We start from the raw sequence: 19,948 nt of genomic DNA on the forward strand, positions 1-19,948 counted from the left end.
TTCAAACAAGGACAAACTCCCACTAACAGAAAATGATGTTGAAAGGCACCTTAACACGCTCTCCATATTTGCACTTGCACTTATTTACAGTGTGGGTACTTAATCTCCACTTTCAGTTTAGATATGTAAAAGTCAGGATACAAACATTCCCTCTTTTATGTGTGAATTCTTTTATTTACAGATGCAAAATGGCATGTGCCAATATGGCTGTATATCTCTAGCAATCTGATGTTTTCAGCACTAAAGCCTCTGATTTCTATGTCTATCTGTACAATTAAATAATATTTTCTACTTAAAATTCCATGAAATATCAACTGGACATTCTTCATCTTCTAAACTGAGCTCCTGGATAGTGATAATTATGTGTATTAAAATACAGCATATTTACCTTGAGTTGACTGAATTGTGTAATAAGTAAAGAATATGGCTGTATTTGTAGCTTGGAAGTGCTTTAAAAACAATATAGAAGAAAAGTGCTAAATATAATGTTTTTCTCCATACTATTTGGCAACTGACTGCTGCTGTTCATGCTAATTCTGTCCAACAATCTTGCCCATGACAAACTTGAAAATGTCTATGTTGTTTTTAAGAGTATATATATGTGTTGCTGTAAGACTTTTCAAATGTAAACATTTTTTGTCTAAGAATGGAGCAATATATTGAAATCCAAATGATTATATTAGTTTGACATAAACTTAGCTACTACAGGTGTTTCAGGATTCTCAGTATTTTAGGAAAACTGCCAATGATTAAGAGCAATGAAATACTTCAGTGTCCTTTTTCTTGGTGGACTGGTATGTGCAAATTGGATTAATAAATACACAGTGTAGAAACAGAAGTCCAAAAATATGTAAAATTATTTATATTGTTTCTTCACTCAGATTTTGGTGCTTTTAAGAAGGTAAGAAATGTGAAAGTGAATCTTTTCAGAACAGGTCATTGAATTTGTATCATCTCTCACAACTTTGTGAGTATTTAGACACCAAGTTCACAGACAAGTAATGGTCTCACTAGCTTTACCAAGCTTCTCAACTTTTTTTTTTTTATTTGTGAGACTTGCTTCAATTGAAAAAAGTTGTAGGCTTTAAGAAAATACTTCAGTTGGTGACTTCAGATCCAAAATAAGCCATTTTCAGCAGCTTATATAACACTGGGGTGCAGCCAAGAGTCAGGTGTGTCAGCACAGCTCTCTGCCCAAATTAATGGGCCTTGCTGAGAACTCTCAGCTTTCTTAGAAGTTCAGGATGATACTTCTTTGTCTTTAACCTGCCTGATGAGAAGTAAATGATTTGCATTTTTGATTTGCATCACATACATCATGTGTAATTTTTGCCTACAGATTTTCCACATGACGTACGATCTGGCCAGTGCTGTGGTGAGAATCTTTAATCTGATCGGAATGATGCTGCTGCTGTGCCACTGGGATGGTTGTCTGCAGTTTTTAGTACCATTACTCCAGGATTTCCCACCAGATTGCTGGGTGTCCCTAAACGGTATGGTTGTAAGTATTGTTCATTTTTCATTGTGCTTTCTAAACATTATTTTTCTAAACAGTTAGCTTCAGACTTAAGTGTAAAAATACATGCCTAGTAATACACTGCCCTGCAATTTATTCAAGGTTACTTTTGGTTTTTGTTGGTTGGCTTGCTAAAGAACGAAATTTTGTTTTGTAGCCTTCATCACCGATAACATTATATTGACTCATTGTCAGTAAATGAGCCAGAAAATATTTTCAGTTTTAAGGTCATTTTAATTTATTAATCCTCATTCCCTCAAAAAAGCCACCAAAAGAAATTTGGAAACACTCAGTTCACCAGTGCTTTCAATGTAGACTCTAGTTTCAGAATGCTCCTGAAGGTATATTATTTGTGTTTGATTCACCTAATGCTGTCCTCAGTTTGTTTTGTAAATAACTTCTGGGTCATCTCATGAAGCCCTTTACCGAGTTGTTCCCAACTTAACTGTCAACGTGAGTTTTTTCTAAGTAAAATATGGGAAATACAGATTTACTTCTGTGATACTTTTGTGTGTGTGAACAGACAGTTCAAGGGCAGAATTTGGCTGTGCCTTATTTATAAGGAAGGGTAATGATGTTCTGCTTGCTTGACACGTGCCTTAAAATTAATGGCTGTGAAGAATTAAATAGTTTTTAAGAAGTCAGATAATGAGGTAATACATAGAACATTTTCATAGGAAATACACTGAAAAAGTTATTGAAATATGCCTATACCAAAAAGAAAAAGCCCCAAGCAACTGTCTGATTGGCCATCTGAAAACATGTGTCTCTCCAGTTTTTACAATTTTAGAATCCATAAAACAACACCTTTACTGTAGATGGGCAACTTGCTCAGTCCCACGTATTTCTATTGTAGAAACATAACAGTATTTGTTCCTTTAGGAATGTGATACTGCACATTACTGTGGGAGCTCGTTGACTAAGATTGTCAGTCATACAGACAAGTATTTGCAGTCATCAAGCAACATCTTTAATGATAAGCAGCATGTTTGCTGACACCTCATTGTGCAGCTTTCCTAAAAAAAAAATAGTGACATATCTTCAAAAATGGGATTGCTACAATAAAAGTAGGTCACCAAGATGCTGACTGGCACATCTTTGCATTCTGCTGCATTCTGGGTTCTGTTTTGTAACATCTTTCATTCACATTTAGAAAGGGTACATTTTCTACCAGCTTGTTAAAGATCTGGATGAAAACCATGCTAGAGAGTGAAAGGAAGCCTTGGATTACACTTTTAGTGTAAAAGTATTTAACTTTTAAAGAACACTGAACTATTAAATTCTCTTCCATAAGAGCTACATTTAATCTAAGAAGGCTGTGCACACTGTGCACATGCTCAGGGAGACCCTTCTTTCTGCCTGCCCACATTCTTTTTTTTTATGGAAACAATACTCTGTCCTTACAAGCCACATACTCTTGGAAAGATCCTTTTTGAAAGTTGCACTTTTTTTTTTTTTCTCTGGCAACTGAATCTGTTGCTATTAATGAACATTGTGGGGAAATTTGAAAATTGAGCAAGATTATGTTCACAGCATAGGCAATCTTTTAGTCCTACAGCAAGAGAAAGAGTTGTGGACTGACAGCCTGGAATCAGGAGCATATCTAAGGCCACTGTTGGGGGAAACAACTAGACCTTTCTTCTGACCCCGTCATGATGTTATGAGACATTTCCTGATTGTTTTCCAGGCTCTGGAAGTGAATTCTTCAGCACTAAATACAGACAGAGAACTCATCACAGAACATCAGTCCTCTGAAATGGTAGAGGGAATAGAAGGATGATGATGATGGTTATATGCTTTGCTGGTGTATTCAGAGTCTAACCAACTGCTAACTTTGGAATTTGGAAAGGTATCAGGTTCCTGATACTACAAGAGCTTCAGGAAGAGGGGTACCTTACTCCCCCTAGTATACTGTAGCATATAACAATTTAATCTGCTCTGAATTGAAACACTTGTTACTGAAATGACTGCACCTAATACTGGGATTTAGACTCAAATGCTGTTGAGACAGAAAGTCAGATAAGAATCTTATTATTTTTTCTGGCCTTAAGTTCTTTATCTGTGAACTGGTAGCAATGGCCATGGCGAAAGGCCAGTATTGTCAGGAAGAGGAGGTCTTTCCCTAACCCCAGCTAATGCACCTTTCTGTCAAAGTATTCCCTTCTACTCAGATTTTAGTCAGAGATTTTAGTAGATTAGTAGGTAAAGGTAGCTCCTTGCACCTGCATACATTTGGAGTTTTGTTCAAATTTCTGAGTCAAAGAATTCTGAAATACAACTGCTCAAAGAAAGGCAAAATTGCCCCTCTTTGAATTTCAATCTTTTTTTGAGTAGGGGAGGGTTTGTGTGAGCATTTCCTGAGATTCACACTGTGGGTCCAATGTACGTTCCTCAAAATGACATTGTTACAAGGGCTAACCTCAGGCTAATACACCAACTTTGCTTTGAAGTAAAATTTTAACACTTATTCATGTTGACCATTGCCTTGAAGATTTATTCAAGCCAATGTATGCTCAGCCAGAAAAAGTTAGTTTTCCAATATGCAGCACAGCCAGTGGTCAGTTGCAAGCCAGAGCATCTGCTGATAACTTGATACTAAAGGAAGTAAGGATGCCATGAGGATGACACGCTGTCTCCTCAATCAACACAGCCCAGCATACTCTTCCAGCCCATAGTTGTCTTCTGTCTTGCACATTAGTTGCTTCAGGCTGCAGAGTGCAAGAACTTCTTCTAGAAGCCTTCTCCTGAAAGCTGTTTCTTCTGTACGATCTGATATGTGAAAGTACTCAAATTCCACAAGCACGCTCATGGTTAAGAAAAATAACATAGGTTAAATTTGATGTCACAAAGCAATAGGATAATGAAACCAAGCTGCAGTTTGCTTACTGCCTCTCAACAATGAGACTGAATGCAATTAAAGCAAAACAAATTGATTGGATTTTCGTCTTTGAAAGGATAATAAAAATGTCACAGTGGATCATGAAGTAGACTATGAAATGAAATGGAAAGCCTCCTGTGTAAAAGGGAATAAGATCACCATTGGCCAATACTGCACCAACCTACAGCCTAAGTAGTTCAACAAAAATGTTCAGATCACATTGGGATATTAATAATATTAATATTAATGTTACACCCAGATTGTATTTGTACTCTCAGATTGGCCTTCTTGGCTAGTTCCTAACATTGGCCTTCATGTTGCTATGAAATGAAAGCCAGAGCTGGTATCTTCCTTTAATTTTTCTAAATGTGATCCCACTTGCCCACTTTTATATCTTTACTGCCATTTGATTGCACTGACTTTATTAATGCTGAGTTACTATTGACAAGCAGGATCTTGTGCTCTTCCAGAATATCAGTGCACTTATTCAAAATAAGAAAACCAGTAAATACAATATGAAAGTAAGCAGCAGCTGGTTTTTTTTCTGCTCACTTTAAGTCATGTTCCAACCAATCCATTACAGACAAAATAACGGTCAATTACTTCTGCGAGGGTATATGGCTCTCTGATGCTGTTCCTAGGGTTTTTTAACACTAGGATTGTGAGTTTCATTCCTAAAAAAGGTCTTTTCTGAAGAAGTTTCACAGACTCTCCTAATGATACTGCCTAATTTCTCCTTGGCTCAGAAAGCCTATTATCCACAGCTCCTTGTATGATTTATCCTCAGCTGTCTGATCTCCATTGCTTCAGACTAGTGTATTTCCATAATGACTCATACACCAAACAACACCTTTATCATACCTCAGAGTTTGAGCCAATAGTTCTTTAGAAAATTAGGAGTAAAACTTTCAGCTGAAACCAGGGGAGGCACAAGAACAGAAAAACACAGTGATCCTCTCCTATAGTCAGTCTGTGCAAACCGAGATTCTGCATTTTGCATTCGGTTTCAGCTGCAGTGAATTACAAAAACACAGTAAGTCCCAACTGATGAACAGTTATAGCCAGATCTTATATGGGACAGAGTTTCTAGGCAAGTAGAGATGAGAGATGACATTTTTGCTACTGATGCCATCTGGCCATCTAAGCATGACTGCCTGCAATAAAGCATCCCTTGCAGTAGATTATTTTTTGTTGTATTCGAAGTTTGCTCTTGCTTTTCATATCACCTATGGCAAAGTGTCAAAGGCATGTTAATCCTTGAAGTAACAGTATCTGAAGAGCCCCAGCCTCTATTTTCTTGTCTATGTATGCAATAATTTGTTGGATGGTTAGGAAACGGTCCTTTAATCAAGGTATTTACCTGAAATTTCCATATTTTTCATATACAGTGTTCCCTTAGGGAGATAAAAATCTAGCAGAGAAGTATAGAATTTAACTTGAATGATGAGGTTTTTAAAAGCCAAAAGGGATTGTAAAGATTTTGGAAAGGGGTGCTTTGCTGGCATTTCTCATGGCAGTCAGTCGATGTTTGCTCAGCAAGAACCCTTCAGGTACTCTGGTTTCTTTGTTTTGGCTTTTCCTTACTGTCCTTGCAGTTGGATTGTTTCCAACTCCTGGGGTTTTTTATGTTTTGGATTTGGTGAAGGGGGATTTTGCATTATATTAACTCCCCTTTGTGTCACATCATTTGCTCAGGGGCAAAGGAAATCAGATGTTACACTTCAGATCCTCATCTCTGACAGTATCACTATTGAAAAGAATTTGGAATTTCTGCTGTAGAGTCTGAAAGTCCTTCCCATTATAAAATGAATGGCTTGAATACTTGATAGGGAAATTCAGAAATGCAGGAGATGGTGAGGATTTATAATGCTCTAAGAATTATGCTAACATATATATAATATGCACAAAAACTATTTAGTAGTAACACACAACTAATTTTAATTCTCAACATTTCTTAGTAATGAACACCATTTTCAAATATAGAATCACATGTAGATCTCTGCTTTACTCAGTGGAGATCAAGGAATGCATTATAGTAATTTGATGTGTTATTCAGCATTGGATTTTCTCCTTTTTGATAATGCATTGGCTTAGCACCTTCTTCCCTATAGTTGGCCATTAGGGCAGCTAATTTTTTCATGAGATTTTTCTGCATTTGATCATTATGTGATAATCATCATTTAATACTTCAGAAATGTTTTCGAGTACCTTTTTATTATATAGCAAGATATTGTAGACCCATGTTCAAAGCATAGATTCCTCTGACTTTGTTTGCAATGCCAAGCAATAAATGATTATGTAAATCAAATCCCACAATCTTAAATTGGGCGCTTGCTTAGAAAATATGGAACATATGGGAATGATCTGATTACTAGAGGCACTGAGGATCTCATGAGGTATACTACTACTCTAACATATTTTATACTCATATTTATATTTATGTATGTCTATTTAGTTATAGCAAATGCTTCTAGGAACAGATGAAAGATTGAAATTACCTGTCAGAGATGAACTGTGATCAAAATATTAGTTAAGTGGGAATTGCCCAATTCAGATAAAAGTGCTCTATTTACAACACAATTTGGAAATATGGTAATACCAATAACGACAATATGTAATTGACATTCTTAGGTCTAAGGTACCCATATTTTGGGAATCTACACTGAATAATAATATCCCTTCTAGTATGTGCAGTTGTTCAGAATTCAGTTGTTGCACTCTCTTGCACACAGCACTGACCCAGCCACTGAGGTCAGTCCATTTCCTGCTGCATCAAGATGATGAAGTAATGACCTCTTTCAGTGGGTTGGGATCAAGTGTTAGGCCTAAAAATATATTAGTTCATGTGTTTTGACACTATAAGAAACTACAGAGGAAAATTTTGTAGACATGCAGTGCTAAATGACAAGGTATGCTTAATGTAGACTGAGGATTTGTGTTAACTGCAATACCAAAGTTTTATGCCAAGCTAGCGAAGACCAGAGAAATGGGGTAGCTGAGGACACTGTTGATTTAACTCAATGTGTCATGATCAATGAAGAGGAAAATAAATCAAGTTCTCATTTTTACAACAATTGCTGAAGCTTTAGGAAGACCACATAGATTTTGGCTTATGCTTTTTTCTGTTCTCTGACAGGTTAGCAGGTCATCTGCTTTTGCAGGGCTAGAACACCCATAGAAAAGGAAGTAATAATAACTTTTCCTTCTTACCTTCTTGCTTTTGGTATAATATTGTATATAATTTTGCTGATGTCTCCTGTACTTTTGGACTGTGTATTTTAGACAGTAGATTTCTGATGTGCTTACATAAAAGCAGTTATTAGATTTCCTGTGCCTCATATTTATTGAAGATATTTCATTATTTATATTTTTTTCTGTGTATTGATTTCTGCCAACAGGAAATTGTTTCCAAATAATAAGCAAGTTCCTGTGATCCAACCCAGCATCTATACAGTATGCTTTAAAAGTTATTTCCATCATGGCTGCTGTTTCTTGTCCTAAAGATTGTATTTATTTGTTCCAAACTACTTTCTTGTTTCTTTTATGTCTTCTGGTTGAGATTGTATTATCTTTCTCTTTCAAGCCATGATAACTGGTGCAGGGCAGTGCTTTTTCTTTTTTTCTTCTAATAATCTGAAATATAGCAGAAACTGGTTTAGATTCTGTGAAAGTATGGCCTCACTGGTTCACTAACCTAAAATGATGATAAATTTATTCATCTTCATGACTTATTAAAATTGATGTGTTCTCAGGTTATCATTTTGATCTCATTGTGCCAATACCGTGAGCTAATTGAGACGTAGAACCTTCAAAGTTGAAAAATAAAGGTGCAAAATAATTTACAGAGAGGTTTAAAACTTCCTAAAAGTTTAACATTAGTGAAAGTATTCATGTTATCCATGAATATTTGGATTACAACTGAGACAAAACTGAAAACAGTCCTTCAAAGGAGATAATCCCAGTTGTAATCCCACAACTCCACCAACCTTGGAATTTGTTTAGCATTATGAACTCAAGTATTGTCATAAGCCCTGCTACCTTACTTTACTCTCACTAAAATACTTTAAACTCAATGTAGCAGTATTGATATAATTATTTAATGCTGATGGTGATAGTTATCTCAGTAGGTATTGGTGCTCAGTCCTGCAGACAAAGGATCTAAATTAGGACACCCGTGTTTGTAAGTGTTGATTGTAGCACTGTGTTACTGATGTGATAATAGGTGCTAAAGAGGATGACTTCTGTAATGAATTAGTTGACTGCCTTGCAGGCTTCTCTCTCAGATAGAAAGCTGGTTTTCCTTATATGGGATAAGAATAATGAAACAATTAGTTGGAGGAAGCATGCAAAAGCAAACTGATGTACCTAATAGATACTAACTTATTTCCACACTTTTTCTTCATTATCATAAGAGCTAGTAGGAAATTATCAAGATGTGGATGCAAGGAGGGATTTGCCCATTTATCATCAAAATTTAATTTCCATTCCCCCCCCCAATCAACCCAACTCATAAATTTTTATACTGCAGTATATTGTGAAAGGATTTCTGGAAAACTGTAAATTACAAAATATTTTATGTAAGCCTTAAACTTGAAAGAATACAAGTAACTGCATGTAATATGGTTAAGTCTAATGTTGTATTTGATAGACATTCTAGGGAAAAATAATAAGCATCATAATGCATGCCTTAAGCCATTTCTTTAATAAAAAAAGTTAAAAAAAGCAGAAACATAAGTTGGACCTGTCATATTTTAGAACCTTGTATCCCCCATTTGCCTTAGAACGATGTGGTGGGTTGACCCTGGCTGGATGCCAGGTGCCCACCAAAGCCGCTCTATCACTCCCCCTCCTCAACTGGACAGGGGGAGAAAATATAACAAAAGGCTCGTAGGTCGAGATAAGGGCAGTTTAATAAAGCAAAAGCAAAGGTCACACGCAAAAGCAAAGGAAAACAAAAGATTTTATTCTCTACTTCCCATCAGCAGGCGATGTCCGGCCACTTCCCGGGAAGCAGGGCTTCAGTACGCGTAGTGGTTGCTCCGGAAGACAAATGTCGTAAATAATGAATGCCCCCCCTTCCTCCTCCTTCTCCTAGCTTTTATTGCTGAGCAGACGTCATATGGTATGGAATATCCCTTTGGTCAGTTGGGGTCAGCTGTCCTGGCTCTGTCCCCTCCCAAGATCTTGCCCACCCCCAGCCTACTGGTGAGGGGGGGCAATGTTGGAGAGACAGCCTTGATGCTGTGGGAGCACTGCTCAGCAGTAGCCAAAACCCTGGTGTGTTATCAACACCTTTCTAGCTACCAATACAGAGCACAGCACTATGAGGGCTGCTGTGGGGAAAATTAACTCCATCTCAGCTAGACTCAATACAAATGAATATTCAGGGGGAGAGTTATATGCACCTCATGGCCAAATGCAGCTTCTCTGTTGTAAAAGAGAGCGTTCTCTTTGTTTCGTGGGAGCTGAATCAGGCTACTTTGCTCTGTCTCTATAAATTTTACACTAAGTGTTTATCTGCATGTTGTGGTATTCCAGGTTGAACTGGGATATTGGTGTGGAACAATTATTCTGAAGTAGCTTTCCATGGGTGGCCTTTTCTCCTGTAATTGGAATATCCAAACACTGAACCCTTGGAATATTTATGCCAGAGTAGATTTCCCAGAATAAATCCAGGTGTAGATAAATCCAGATGAATACCATTCATATATAGCTGCTCTTCAGCAAATCTTTCTCATTTTCATTGCAAACTGATATTAATATGCACAGTATAACTTCTTGATGTGTATGCTTTGAGACTGTATAAAGGTAATTGGCTTTGCATAAGCTGTGTATTATTTCCAAGGGGTCATTATCAGTCATCTCACAATCAGGTTTTCTCAAGAGCACTGATTTTACTGCTTTTAACTGAGGGTTTTTGCCATATCAAATTTGAACTTTCTATACATGGCTATTCAGCACCTGACTCATTCTAATATCTAAAGTACATCTGGAGAGAAGTCTCTATTGAGATGCAATTGACCACCTGAAATTGTGGCATTTAGAATGCTTACATTTCACATTAGAAAAAATCAAAGCAAGATACTTGTTCTAGGTCATGTCATTCTGAACCGAGGCACTTTCATACATCAGACACTTGAGATATTTTTGTTTCCATTGACCTGTGTCCACCAGACCTACATCAGTAGTCTATAGGGTCTGTAATCTGGATTCCCAAAATCCCAGAGGGAGGCAAGAGGGTATAATACCAATGTTTTTTAATCTAGTTATTTCTGAACTTCTCCTTCCATGGAGATTTTAATATTTTATATTTTCATAGAATAGAATCACAGAATCATTTAGGTTGGAAAAGACCCTTAAGATCATCGAGTCCAACCATTAACCTAACACTACCAAGTCCACCACTAAACCATGTCCCTAAGCACTCCCCCGTCTACACGTCTTTTAAATACCTCCAGGGATGGTGACTCAACCACTTCCCTGGGCAGCCTGTTCCAATGCTTGATAACCCTTTCAGTGAAGACATTTTTCCTAATATCCAATCTAAATCTCCCCTGGCACAACTTGAGGCCGTTTCCTCTTGTCCTATCACTTGTTACTAGGGAAAAGAGACCGACACCCACCTCGCTACAACCTCCTTTCAGGTAGTTGTAGAGAGCAATAAGGTCTCCCCTCAGCCTCCTTTTCTCCAGGCTAAACAACCCCAGTTCCCTCAGCCGCTCCTCATAAGACTTGTTCTCTAGACCCTTCACCAGCTTCGTTGGATGCACTCTTCTTTGGACGTGCTCCAGCACCTCAATGTCTTTCTTGTAGTGAGGGGCCCAAAACTGAACACAGTATTCGAGGTGCAGCCTCACCAGTGCTGAGTACAGGGGGACAATCACTTCCCTAGTCCTGCTGGCCACACTATTTCTGGTACAAGCCAGGATGCTATTGGCCTTCTTGGCCACCTGGGCACACTGCTGGCTCATATTCATCCAGCTGTCGACCAACACCTCGCAGGTCCTTTTCACTTTAATTCATAATGAAGCTAAAAGCTAAACAAGGAGAATTCCCTGTAGAACAGGAATTCTCAATTTGCATCCAGTTCTGGTTACCAAAACATGAGAAAAGGAGGAAATATATGGCACTATTATTTTCTTTCATTTATTTTAATCTACTGATTTTCTTTAATGTCCCTAAGAGTGGGGTTATTTCCTTTAACATTGCGCCCTTCCTTTTCCTGCTCTCCAATAAATCTACTTTATGCACATACTCTCATTTGGGCAGACTCAGCCTGAAGTAATTCAACTAGATTTATAAAACTTTCAGAAAATAATGTAATTTAATAGAAATGATGGAGAGGATTTTCTATTGGAGAAATACAGTAATATTCCACAAATTTTACATTATCTGAAATGTGCAGCATCTTATTTAACATTATTATTCATGAGTAAATTTTGAAGAATATCTTCTAGATAGTCTGTGTACAGATGTCTACGTATTATCTGTATGAGCAAGCAGTGAGCACTTCCTTGTATCAATTTCTTGCAAACTTTAAGCATTAAATGCCTCTTAAATATACTTTGCTTTCTTTCTGGATTTTTATGTCCGTTTCATTTACTGCTTAGCCGATACTTTTGATAACATAAGGAAAATAACACAGCCCTGTGGTGGGACCTTCTCTGGACCGTATACCACTTGTAATAATTTGCAGTGTTTTTTACTCATGTGGGAGGAATAGCAATCAGCATTAAAAAATTGCTGAGCATCTATTTTTAAAAACTGTTTATAAAACAGTTACAAATCTATTTAATCTAGCTGTTAAAAAAAAAAACAAACAACACTTTTCCCTAAATTTAAAAAAAATATTATTGAAATTACCTTAATTTTTTTTTCTGTTTGTTTTGAATGGCTGGGTTTTATTACAAAAAGTTCATGACAATCTCATGTGAATAGGATTGGAGAAGAGAAAGATGTACACAATTAGGTCTAGTGCAATAACACAATTTTACGTAGGTTTTGCACTACTGCTAATACAGTGAGAGAGATGCTTTTAAGCAATCTCTTTGTGTGGTGGGTTGACCCTGGCCGGATGCCAGGTGCCCACCAAAGCCGCTCTATCACTCCCCCTCCTCAACTGGACAGGGGGAGAAAATATTACGAAAGGCTCATAGGTCGAGATAAGGACAGTTTAATAAAGCAGAAGCAAAGGTCACACGCAAAAGCAAAGGAAAACAAAAGATTTTATTCTCTACTTCCCATCAGCAGGCGATGTTCGGCCACTTCCCGGGAAGCAGGGTTTCAGTACGCGTAGTGGTTGCTCCAGAAGACAAATGTAAACAAACAAATGCCCCCCCTTCCTCCTCCTTCTCCTAGCTGTTATTGCTGAGCAGACGTCATATGGTATGGAATATCCCTTTGGTCAGTTTGGGTCAGCTGTCCTGGCTATGTCCCCTCCCAAGATCTTGCCCACCCCCAGCCTACTGGTGAGGGGGGGCAATGTTGGAGAGACAGCCTTGATGCTGTGGGAGCACTGCTCAGCAGTAGACAAAACACTGGTGTGTTATCAACACCGTTCTAGCTACCAATACAGAGCACAGCACTATGAGGGCTGCTGTGGGGAAAATTAACTCCATCTCAGCTAGAACCAATACAATCTCCACCCCTTATTCCATACCATTTGCATCATGCTCAGGTCCCACATAATTTAATACACACACACATATGTATATCTTTTAACCATTCCATCGTATTTAATTCTCATTACTGAAATCCCTTCTTACCAACACTTACGACTTCTTAAACTACATACTTAAACCATCTTTATACCCAACATACAGATTTACACATTCTCATTAACTACTATCCCCTGTCCTTTAACAGAGAGATATTACTCTCCCATTCCATGGGCTTCTTGCACTCCTCCAGATGTTCACAAACAGGCTATGACTTGGGCCCCGTCTGTCAAGATGGGTGTTCAGGACAGGAGAAGCAGCATGTTCGATTGTTGGGCACCAACACCGGCTTGGTTTCAGTCATCGTTGCACTCGTCTTATTCCTTGTGAAACTCACTCTTTGTCGGTTCAGGTCATTCCTGCTGCATTACTTCCTACAACATGCAACTCACATCACAGATTATTTTTCCCCCAAGGTTAAATCTCCTTGAGGCACACACCGGGTCTCCCCATCCTTCTGCATTACCCACCAAGTACACCCAGGTCCTTGAGCAAAGACAATCCCACAAATGGGTTTGCCTTTTCCCATGGGAGGAGCAATCCATACCACCTTCCCCAGCCACTTCCCCATGTGCACTACAGGGACCTTATCTCCTCCCACAGCATGTAAGGGTTTTGTTTGGGCAGGACCAGGACAGTTAGCAGATCCCCTGGTGTTAACTAGCCAAGTGGCTTCTGCTAAATTTGTATCCCAGTGCTTCCATGCCCCATTGCCCAATGCTCTCAACATAGTCTTTAACAGTCCATTATATCTCTCAGTCTTTCCAGAGGCTTGTGGGTGATAGGGGATGTGATACACCCACTCAATGCCGTGTTTCTTGGCCCAGGAGTTTATGAGGTTATTCCGGAAATGAGTCCCATTGTCTGATTCCATTCTTTCTGGGGTACCATGTCGCCACAAAATTTGCCTTTCGAGGCCTAAGATGGTGTTTCGGGCAGTGGCATGGTTTACAGGGTATGTTTCTAGCCAGCCAGTGGTTGCTTCCACCATGGTGAGTATGTAGCGCTTGCCTTGGCGTGTTCGTGGCAGTGGTCCAATATAGTCAATTTGCCAGGCCTCGCCATATTGAAAACCCAGCCACCGCCCTCTGTTCCAGGGACATTTTACTCTTCTGGCTCGCTTGATTGCAGCACATGTTTCACATTCATGAGTGACCTGTGTGATGGCCTCCATGGTCAGGTCCACCCCTCGATCACGAGCCCATCTGTATGTTGCATCTCTCCCTAGATGTCCCGATGTTTCGTGGGCCCATATCGAGCTACAAATAGCTCACCCTTACGCTCCCAGTCCAGGTCCACCTGAGCTACTTCGATTTTGGCAGCCTTGTCTACCTGTTCATTGTTTCGATGTTCTTCAGTGGCGCGGCTTTTGGGCATGTGAGCATCTACATGAGGTACCTTTAGAGCCATGTTTTCTACCCGGGCAGCAATGTCCTGCCACAATGCAGCAGCCCAGATGGGTTTACCCCTGTGCTGCCAAGTGGTCTTCTTCCACTGCTGCAGCCACCCCCATAGGGCATTAGCCACCATCCAGGAGTCAGTAGAGAGATAGAGTACTGGCCGCTTTTCTCATTGAGCAATCTCTAGGGCTAGTTGGATGGCTTTCACTTCTGCAAACTGACTTGACTCACCTTCTCCTTCAGCGGCCTCAACAACTTGTCGTGTGGGACTCCACACAGCAGCTTTCCATTTCCGATGGTTTCCTACCAAACGACAGGATCCATCAGTAAACAAAGCATAAAGCCTTTCATCTTCTGATATCTCATTATATGGTGGTGGTGCCTCTTGTGCACGAGCCACCTCCTCAGGCAATGCTCCAAAATCTCTGCCTTCTGGCCAGTCCATGATCTCTTCCAGGATTCCTGGGTGGTTGGGTTTCCCCAGTCGAGCTTGTTGCGTGATCAACGCTACCCACTTACTCCATGTAGTGCTGGTTGCGTGATGTGTAGAGGGGATGTTTCCTTTGAACATCCAGTGTAGCACGGGCAATCGTGGTGCCAAGAGGAGATATGCTTCTGTACCAACAACTTCTGAAGCAGCTCGAACCCCCTCATATGCTGCTAGTATCTCTTTTTTCAGTTGGGGTGTAGCGGGCTTCTGATCCTCGATACCCCCGGCTCCAAAACCCTAATGGTCGACCTCGGGTTTCTCCTGGTGTTTTCTGCCAGAGGCTCCCTCCAGGTGAGACCATGCTCCCCAGCTGCAGTGTAGAGTACATTTTGCACAGCTGGTCCTGTCTGGACAGGCCCAAGAGCTACTGCATGAGCTATCTCCTGTTTGATATGCTCAAAGGCTTGCTGTTGCTCAAGGCCCCACTCAAAATAGTTCTTCTTTCGGGTTACTGGATAGAGAGGGCTCACAAGCTGACTATAACCTGGAATATGTATTCTCCAGAACCCCCCACAAGGCCTAGGAAAGCTTGTGTTTCCTTCTTGTTAGCTGGTGGAGACATAGTTGCTATCTTGTTGACCACATCCATGGGCACATGACGGCGTCCATCCTGCCATTTTATTCCCAAGAACTGGATCTCCTGTGCAGGTCCCTTGACCTTGCTTTTCTTTATGGCAAAACCAGCTTTCAGAAGAATCTGAATCACTCTTTTTCCCTTCTCAAACACTTCTTCTGCCTTGTTGCCCCACACGATGATGTCATCGATGTATTGTAGATGTTCAGGGGCATCACCCTGTTCCAGTGCAGTTTGGATTAGTCCATGGCAAATGGTAGGGCTGTGCTTCCACCCCTGGGGCAGTCGATTCCAGGTGTATTGGACACCCCTCCAAGTGAAAGCAAACTGTGGCCTGCACTCTGCTGCCAAAGGAATTGAGAAAAATGCATTGGCAATGATGTCAATTGTAGCATACCACTTGGCTGCCTTTGACTGCAGTTCATACTGGAGCTCTAACATGTCTGGTACAGCAGCACTCAGTGGTGGTGTCACTTTGTTCAGGCCACGATAGTCTACTGTTAACCTCCACCCTCTGTCAGACTTTTGCACTGGCCATATGGGACTATTGAAAGGTGAGTGAGTCTTGCTGATGACTCCCTGGCTCTCCAGTTGATGAATCAGCTCATGGATGGGAGCCAGGGAGTCTCGGTTTGTGCGATATTGCCACCGGTGTACCGTCCTGGTAGCAATTGGCACCTGCTGTTCTTCAACTCGCAGCAATCCCACAACAAAGGGATCTTCCGAGAGGCCAGGCGGGGTGGGTAGATAGTTGTTTGATCTTCTCTGTGTTCACAGTAGCTACACCAAAAGCCCATGGGTACCCCTTTGGGTCCTTGAAGTACCCTCTCCTGAGGTAGTCTATGCCAAGGATACAAGGGGCCTCTGGGCCAGTCACAATGGGGTGCTTTTCCCACTTGTCCCCTGTTAAGCTCACCTCAGCCTCCAATACAGACAATTCTTGGCATCCCCTGTCACTCCAGAGATCCAGATGGGTTCTGTGCCCCTATACCCTGATGGCACCAGCATACACTGTGCACCAGTGTCTACCAAAGCCTTATACTTCTGTGGGTCTGATGTGCCAGGCCATCGAATCCACACAGTCCAGTATACCCGGTCATCCCTTTCCTCCTCCTGGCCGAAGGCAGGGACCCTCTATTCCTGTTCCTGGTCAGAGTATTCGCTGTCTGACCCTTGCAGTGCCAGACCAGAAGTCCCCTCACCAGAATCAAGGGAGGCGATTTCAGTTCTTCTATGTCTGGGAGATCGCTGATTGCCTTCTTGTGTCTCTACAGCAACTACGCTGACAGCCTTCTTGGGTGACCCCTTCTTAACGGCTGTCTTTCCTCTCAGTTCACGTACACGGGCTTCCAGCTTAAAGGTGGGTTCACCATCCCACTTCCTCATGTCCTCCCCCTGGTCACGCAGGAAGAACCAGAGTGCACCATGCGGCATGCGCCTGGGGCTCCCTTTCCCTCTGACCGGGGCAGGAGGGGACTGACTTCTTGGGGCGCCCCTAACAGCCAAGGTGCTGTTCTGTAGGGATGAGGAGGGACAGAGAGTTTCTTCAAAGTTTCAGAGTCAGGAAGACACTTTCTCCACAGTTGGTGTATCCATATCTGGGCAATACATTGCTGCCAAGCTGTTAGAATATGACGCTGGGGCACTTTGAATCACCTTCCTCCCCATGGCCCATGTGCACAGGACATCCTCTGGATCTTTGGAGACCTCATCATCATCTAGATGACTGTAGATGACTTCCAGCACTGCTAATTCTCTCAGGTACTGGATGCCTTCATCTGCAGTAGTCCACTTTCCTGGGGAGCTGACAAGATCTTCCTTGAATGGATATCTTGCCCTCACACTTGAGAGGAGTCGTCTCCAGAGACTGCAAATTGCTGCCTCTTTTCCAATTCCTCTCTCAATCCCCCGGTTGCTAGCAAGAGATGCCAGCTGTTGGGCTTCCTTGCCTTCCAATTGCTGACTGTCGGCCCCGCTATCCCAGCATCGGAGCAGCCAGGCAGCAATCCGCTCACCTGGCTGGTGGCTGTAATCTTTCTGCATGTCTTGAAGCTCTGATGAGGTCAGGGACCAGGTAGTTTCTGCTTCCTGTCTGAGTTCTCTCATTCCTTCCTCCCATTTCTTTGTCGAAGGACCGGCTTCTTGATCAAACCTTTCCTCTTCCGTCTCCTCCCTTACTAATCGAGGGTATGGACCCGTTGTTCTCCTTGTCCACTGTTTCTTTTTCACTACTGGGGCAATTACTGTAGTTGTTGTTGTTTGGGTGCCTATCTATCTCAACCGTGGTGTTCTCAGATGCAGTTTGGGTCCCTGCCTCAACCGTAATCCTCTGAGAATACTGAACTGTGGCTCGATAGGCACAGGCGAGGCCCCAGTACAGTGCTAGAAGCTGTTGGTTTTCATTGGGATAGGCAAGGCACCCCTCTATCAGGTGCCACGTCAGTTTGCCAGGGTTGCTTGCCTGTTCAGGTGTAAAGTCCCAGGCTATGGGAGGTGATAACTGCCCTAGGCACCTGCCCAAATCCTTCCACACACCCTGCCACCCAGGGACCGGCCGCCTCAGGGCACATTTCAGTATTGCCTCACCCAAAAGTTGTCTTCTCTTACACCAGGACGAGACCAGATTCCACAAAACCCATAATATGCCAATAGTATTAATTAATAGTATTAAACAGCTCACATCATAAGGGTGAACAAGGACCTCAGGAGCTTGCATAATAAAACCATCCACTTCAATCCCGGGTAGGGACAGGGAGATGTATTCCCTCATCTTCTCCACAAGATAGCTCCCGCAGCACAGCAAGGCCATCAATGCCAGGACAGAGCACATATAGCCATTGTTTGTACCAGCAAGTTCCCAAGTTCCTTCATCCTTCCCACAAAGTAGCTCCCCCAGCACAGCAAGGCCGGCAATGTTGGAGAGGCAGCCTTGATGCTGTGGGAGCACTGCTCAGCAGTAGCCAAAACCCTGGTGTGTTATCAACACCGTTCTAGCTACCAATACAGAGCACAGCACTATGAGGGCTGCTGTGGGGAAAATTAACTCCATCTCAGCTAGACCCAATCCACTTTGAAAATCACCAAGCTTAAATATTCTTTGGTATTTGAATGAGAGAAGAAAATAATTCCCGTATTCTTCACAGATGACTCATTGTTTTGGGTTTGTGTAGTGGGGGAGGGGCTACAGGGGTGGCTCCTGTGAGAAGCTGCTAGAAGCTTCCCTGGCTTCAACTCGGACCTGCCTCTGGCCAAGGTCGAGCCAATCAGCAATGGTGGTAGCGCCTCTGTGATAGCATATTTAAGAAGGGGAAAAGACTGCTGAGGAAGGAGGAAGAAGAGAAGAAGAGCTACAGCGAAGAGAGGAGTGGGATGTGAGAGAAACAACTGTGCAGACACCGAGGTCAGTGAAGGAGGAGAGGGAGGAGGTGCGCCAGAGCAGAGATTCCCCTGCAGCCCGTGGTGAGATGGCAGGCTGTCCCCCTGCAGCCCATGGAGGGTTAACGGTGGAGCAGAGATTCCCCTGCAGGCTGTAGAGGACCCCACGCCAGAGCAGGTGGCTGGGCCCAGAGAAGGCTGTGACTCTGTGGGAAAGCCCATGCTGGAGCAGTTTACAGAGGACTGCAGTGCGTGGAAAGGACTTGAGTTGGAGAAACTCATGGAGGGCTGACCCCCGTGAGAGGGACACCACGCTGGAGCAGGGGAAGAGTGTGAGGAGTCCTCCCCCTGAGGAGGAAGGAGCGGCAGAAACAGCCTGTGATGAACTGACTGCAACCCCCACTCCTGCCCCCATGCGCCGCTGGCGGGGGAGGAGGTAGAGGAATCGAGAGCACAGCTGAGCCTGGGAAGAAAGGTAGGGGTGGGGGGAAGGTGTGTTTTTAAGATATGGTTCTATTTCTCATTATCTTACTCTGATTTGATTGGTAACAAATTAAATTGGTTTCCTTTTTTTCCCCAAGTCGGGTCTGTTTTTTGCCTGTGACCATAATCCGTGAGTGATCCCTCCCTGTCCTTGTCTCGACCCACGAGCCTTTTTGTTGTATTTTGTCCTCCCCATCCCGCCAGGGGGGAGGAGTGAGCGAGCGGCTGCGTGGTGCTTTGTTGCCGGCTGGGCCTAAACCATGACACTCATGTACTTTTTCCATCTCATGTATCATTTTAGTCAGTCCAAGATGCCTTAATCTGTAATAAAATGAGAGAATGTGATTTCTCTTAGATTTCCATAAAATATTTTTGTCCTTTTTCAGTATTTTTTAGGCAAAAATACATTAGAGTGTAGTCACTGTGTTTGATCTTCTGTTTTTGGAAGGGGATGAAGTTAGCTTGCATTTGAGGGTAGCGTAGAACTTTGACAATAGTACATATAATCAAAAAAG

The 19,948-nt window shown here is 42.0% G+C and overlaps 1 protein-coding gene across 1 annotated transcript in view; it reads left to right on the top strand.

The window, feature by feature from the left end:
- The first annotated feature begins 758 nt into the window (after positions 1 to 758).
- LOC127029014 (potassium/sodium hyperpolarization-activated cyclic nucleotide-gated channel 1-like) overlaps positions 759 to 19,948 on the top strand; it is a 119,104-nt gene continuing 99,914 nt past the window's right edge. Inside the window, exons 1-2 of the mRNA XM_050914684.1 lie at positions 759 to 794; positions 1,340 to 1,501. Of these exons, the coding sequence (XP_050770641.1) occupies positions 759 to 794; positions 1,340 to 1,501 (198 nt within the window). The remainder of the gene's footprint in view (positions 795 to 1,339; positions 1,502 to 19,948) is intronic.

This window comes from Gymnogyps californianus, unplaced genomic scaffold, assembly GCF_018139145.2.
Source record: "Gymnogyps californianus isolate 813 unplaced genomic scaffold, ASM1813914v2 HiC_scaffold_61, whole genome shotgun sequence".
In the NCBI taxonomy this organism is placed as follows: domain Eukaryota; kingdom Metazoa; phylum Chordata; class Aves; order Accipitriformes; family Cathartidae; genus Gymnogyps; species Gymnogyps californianus.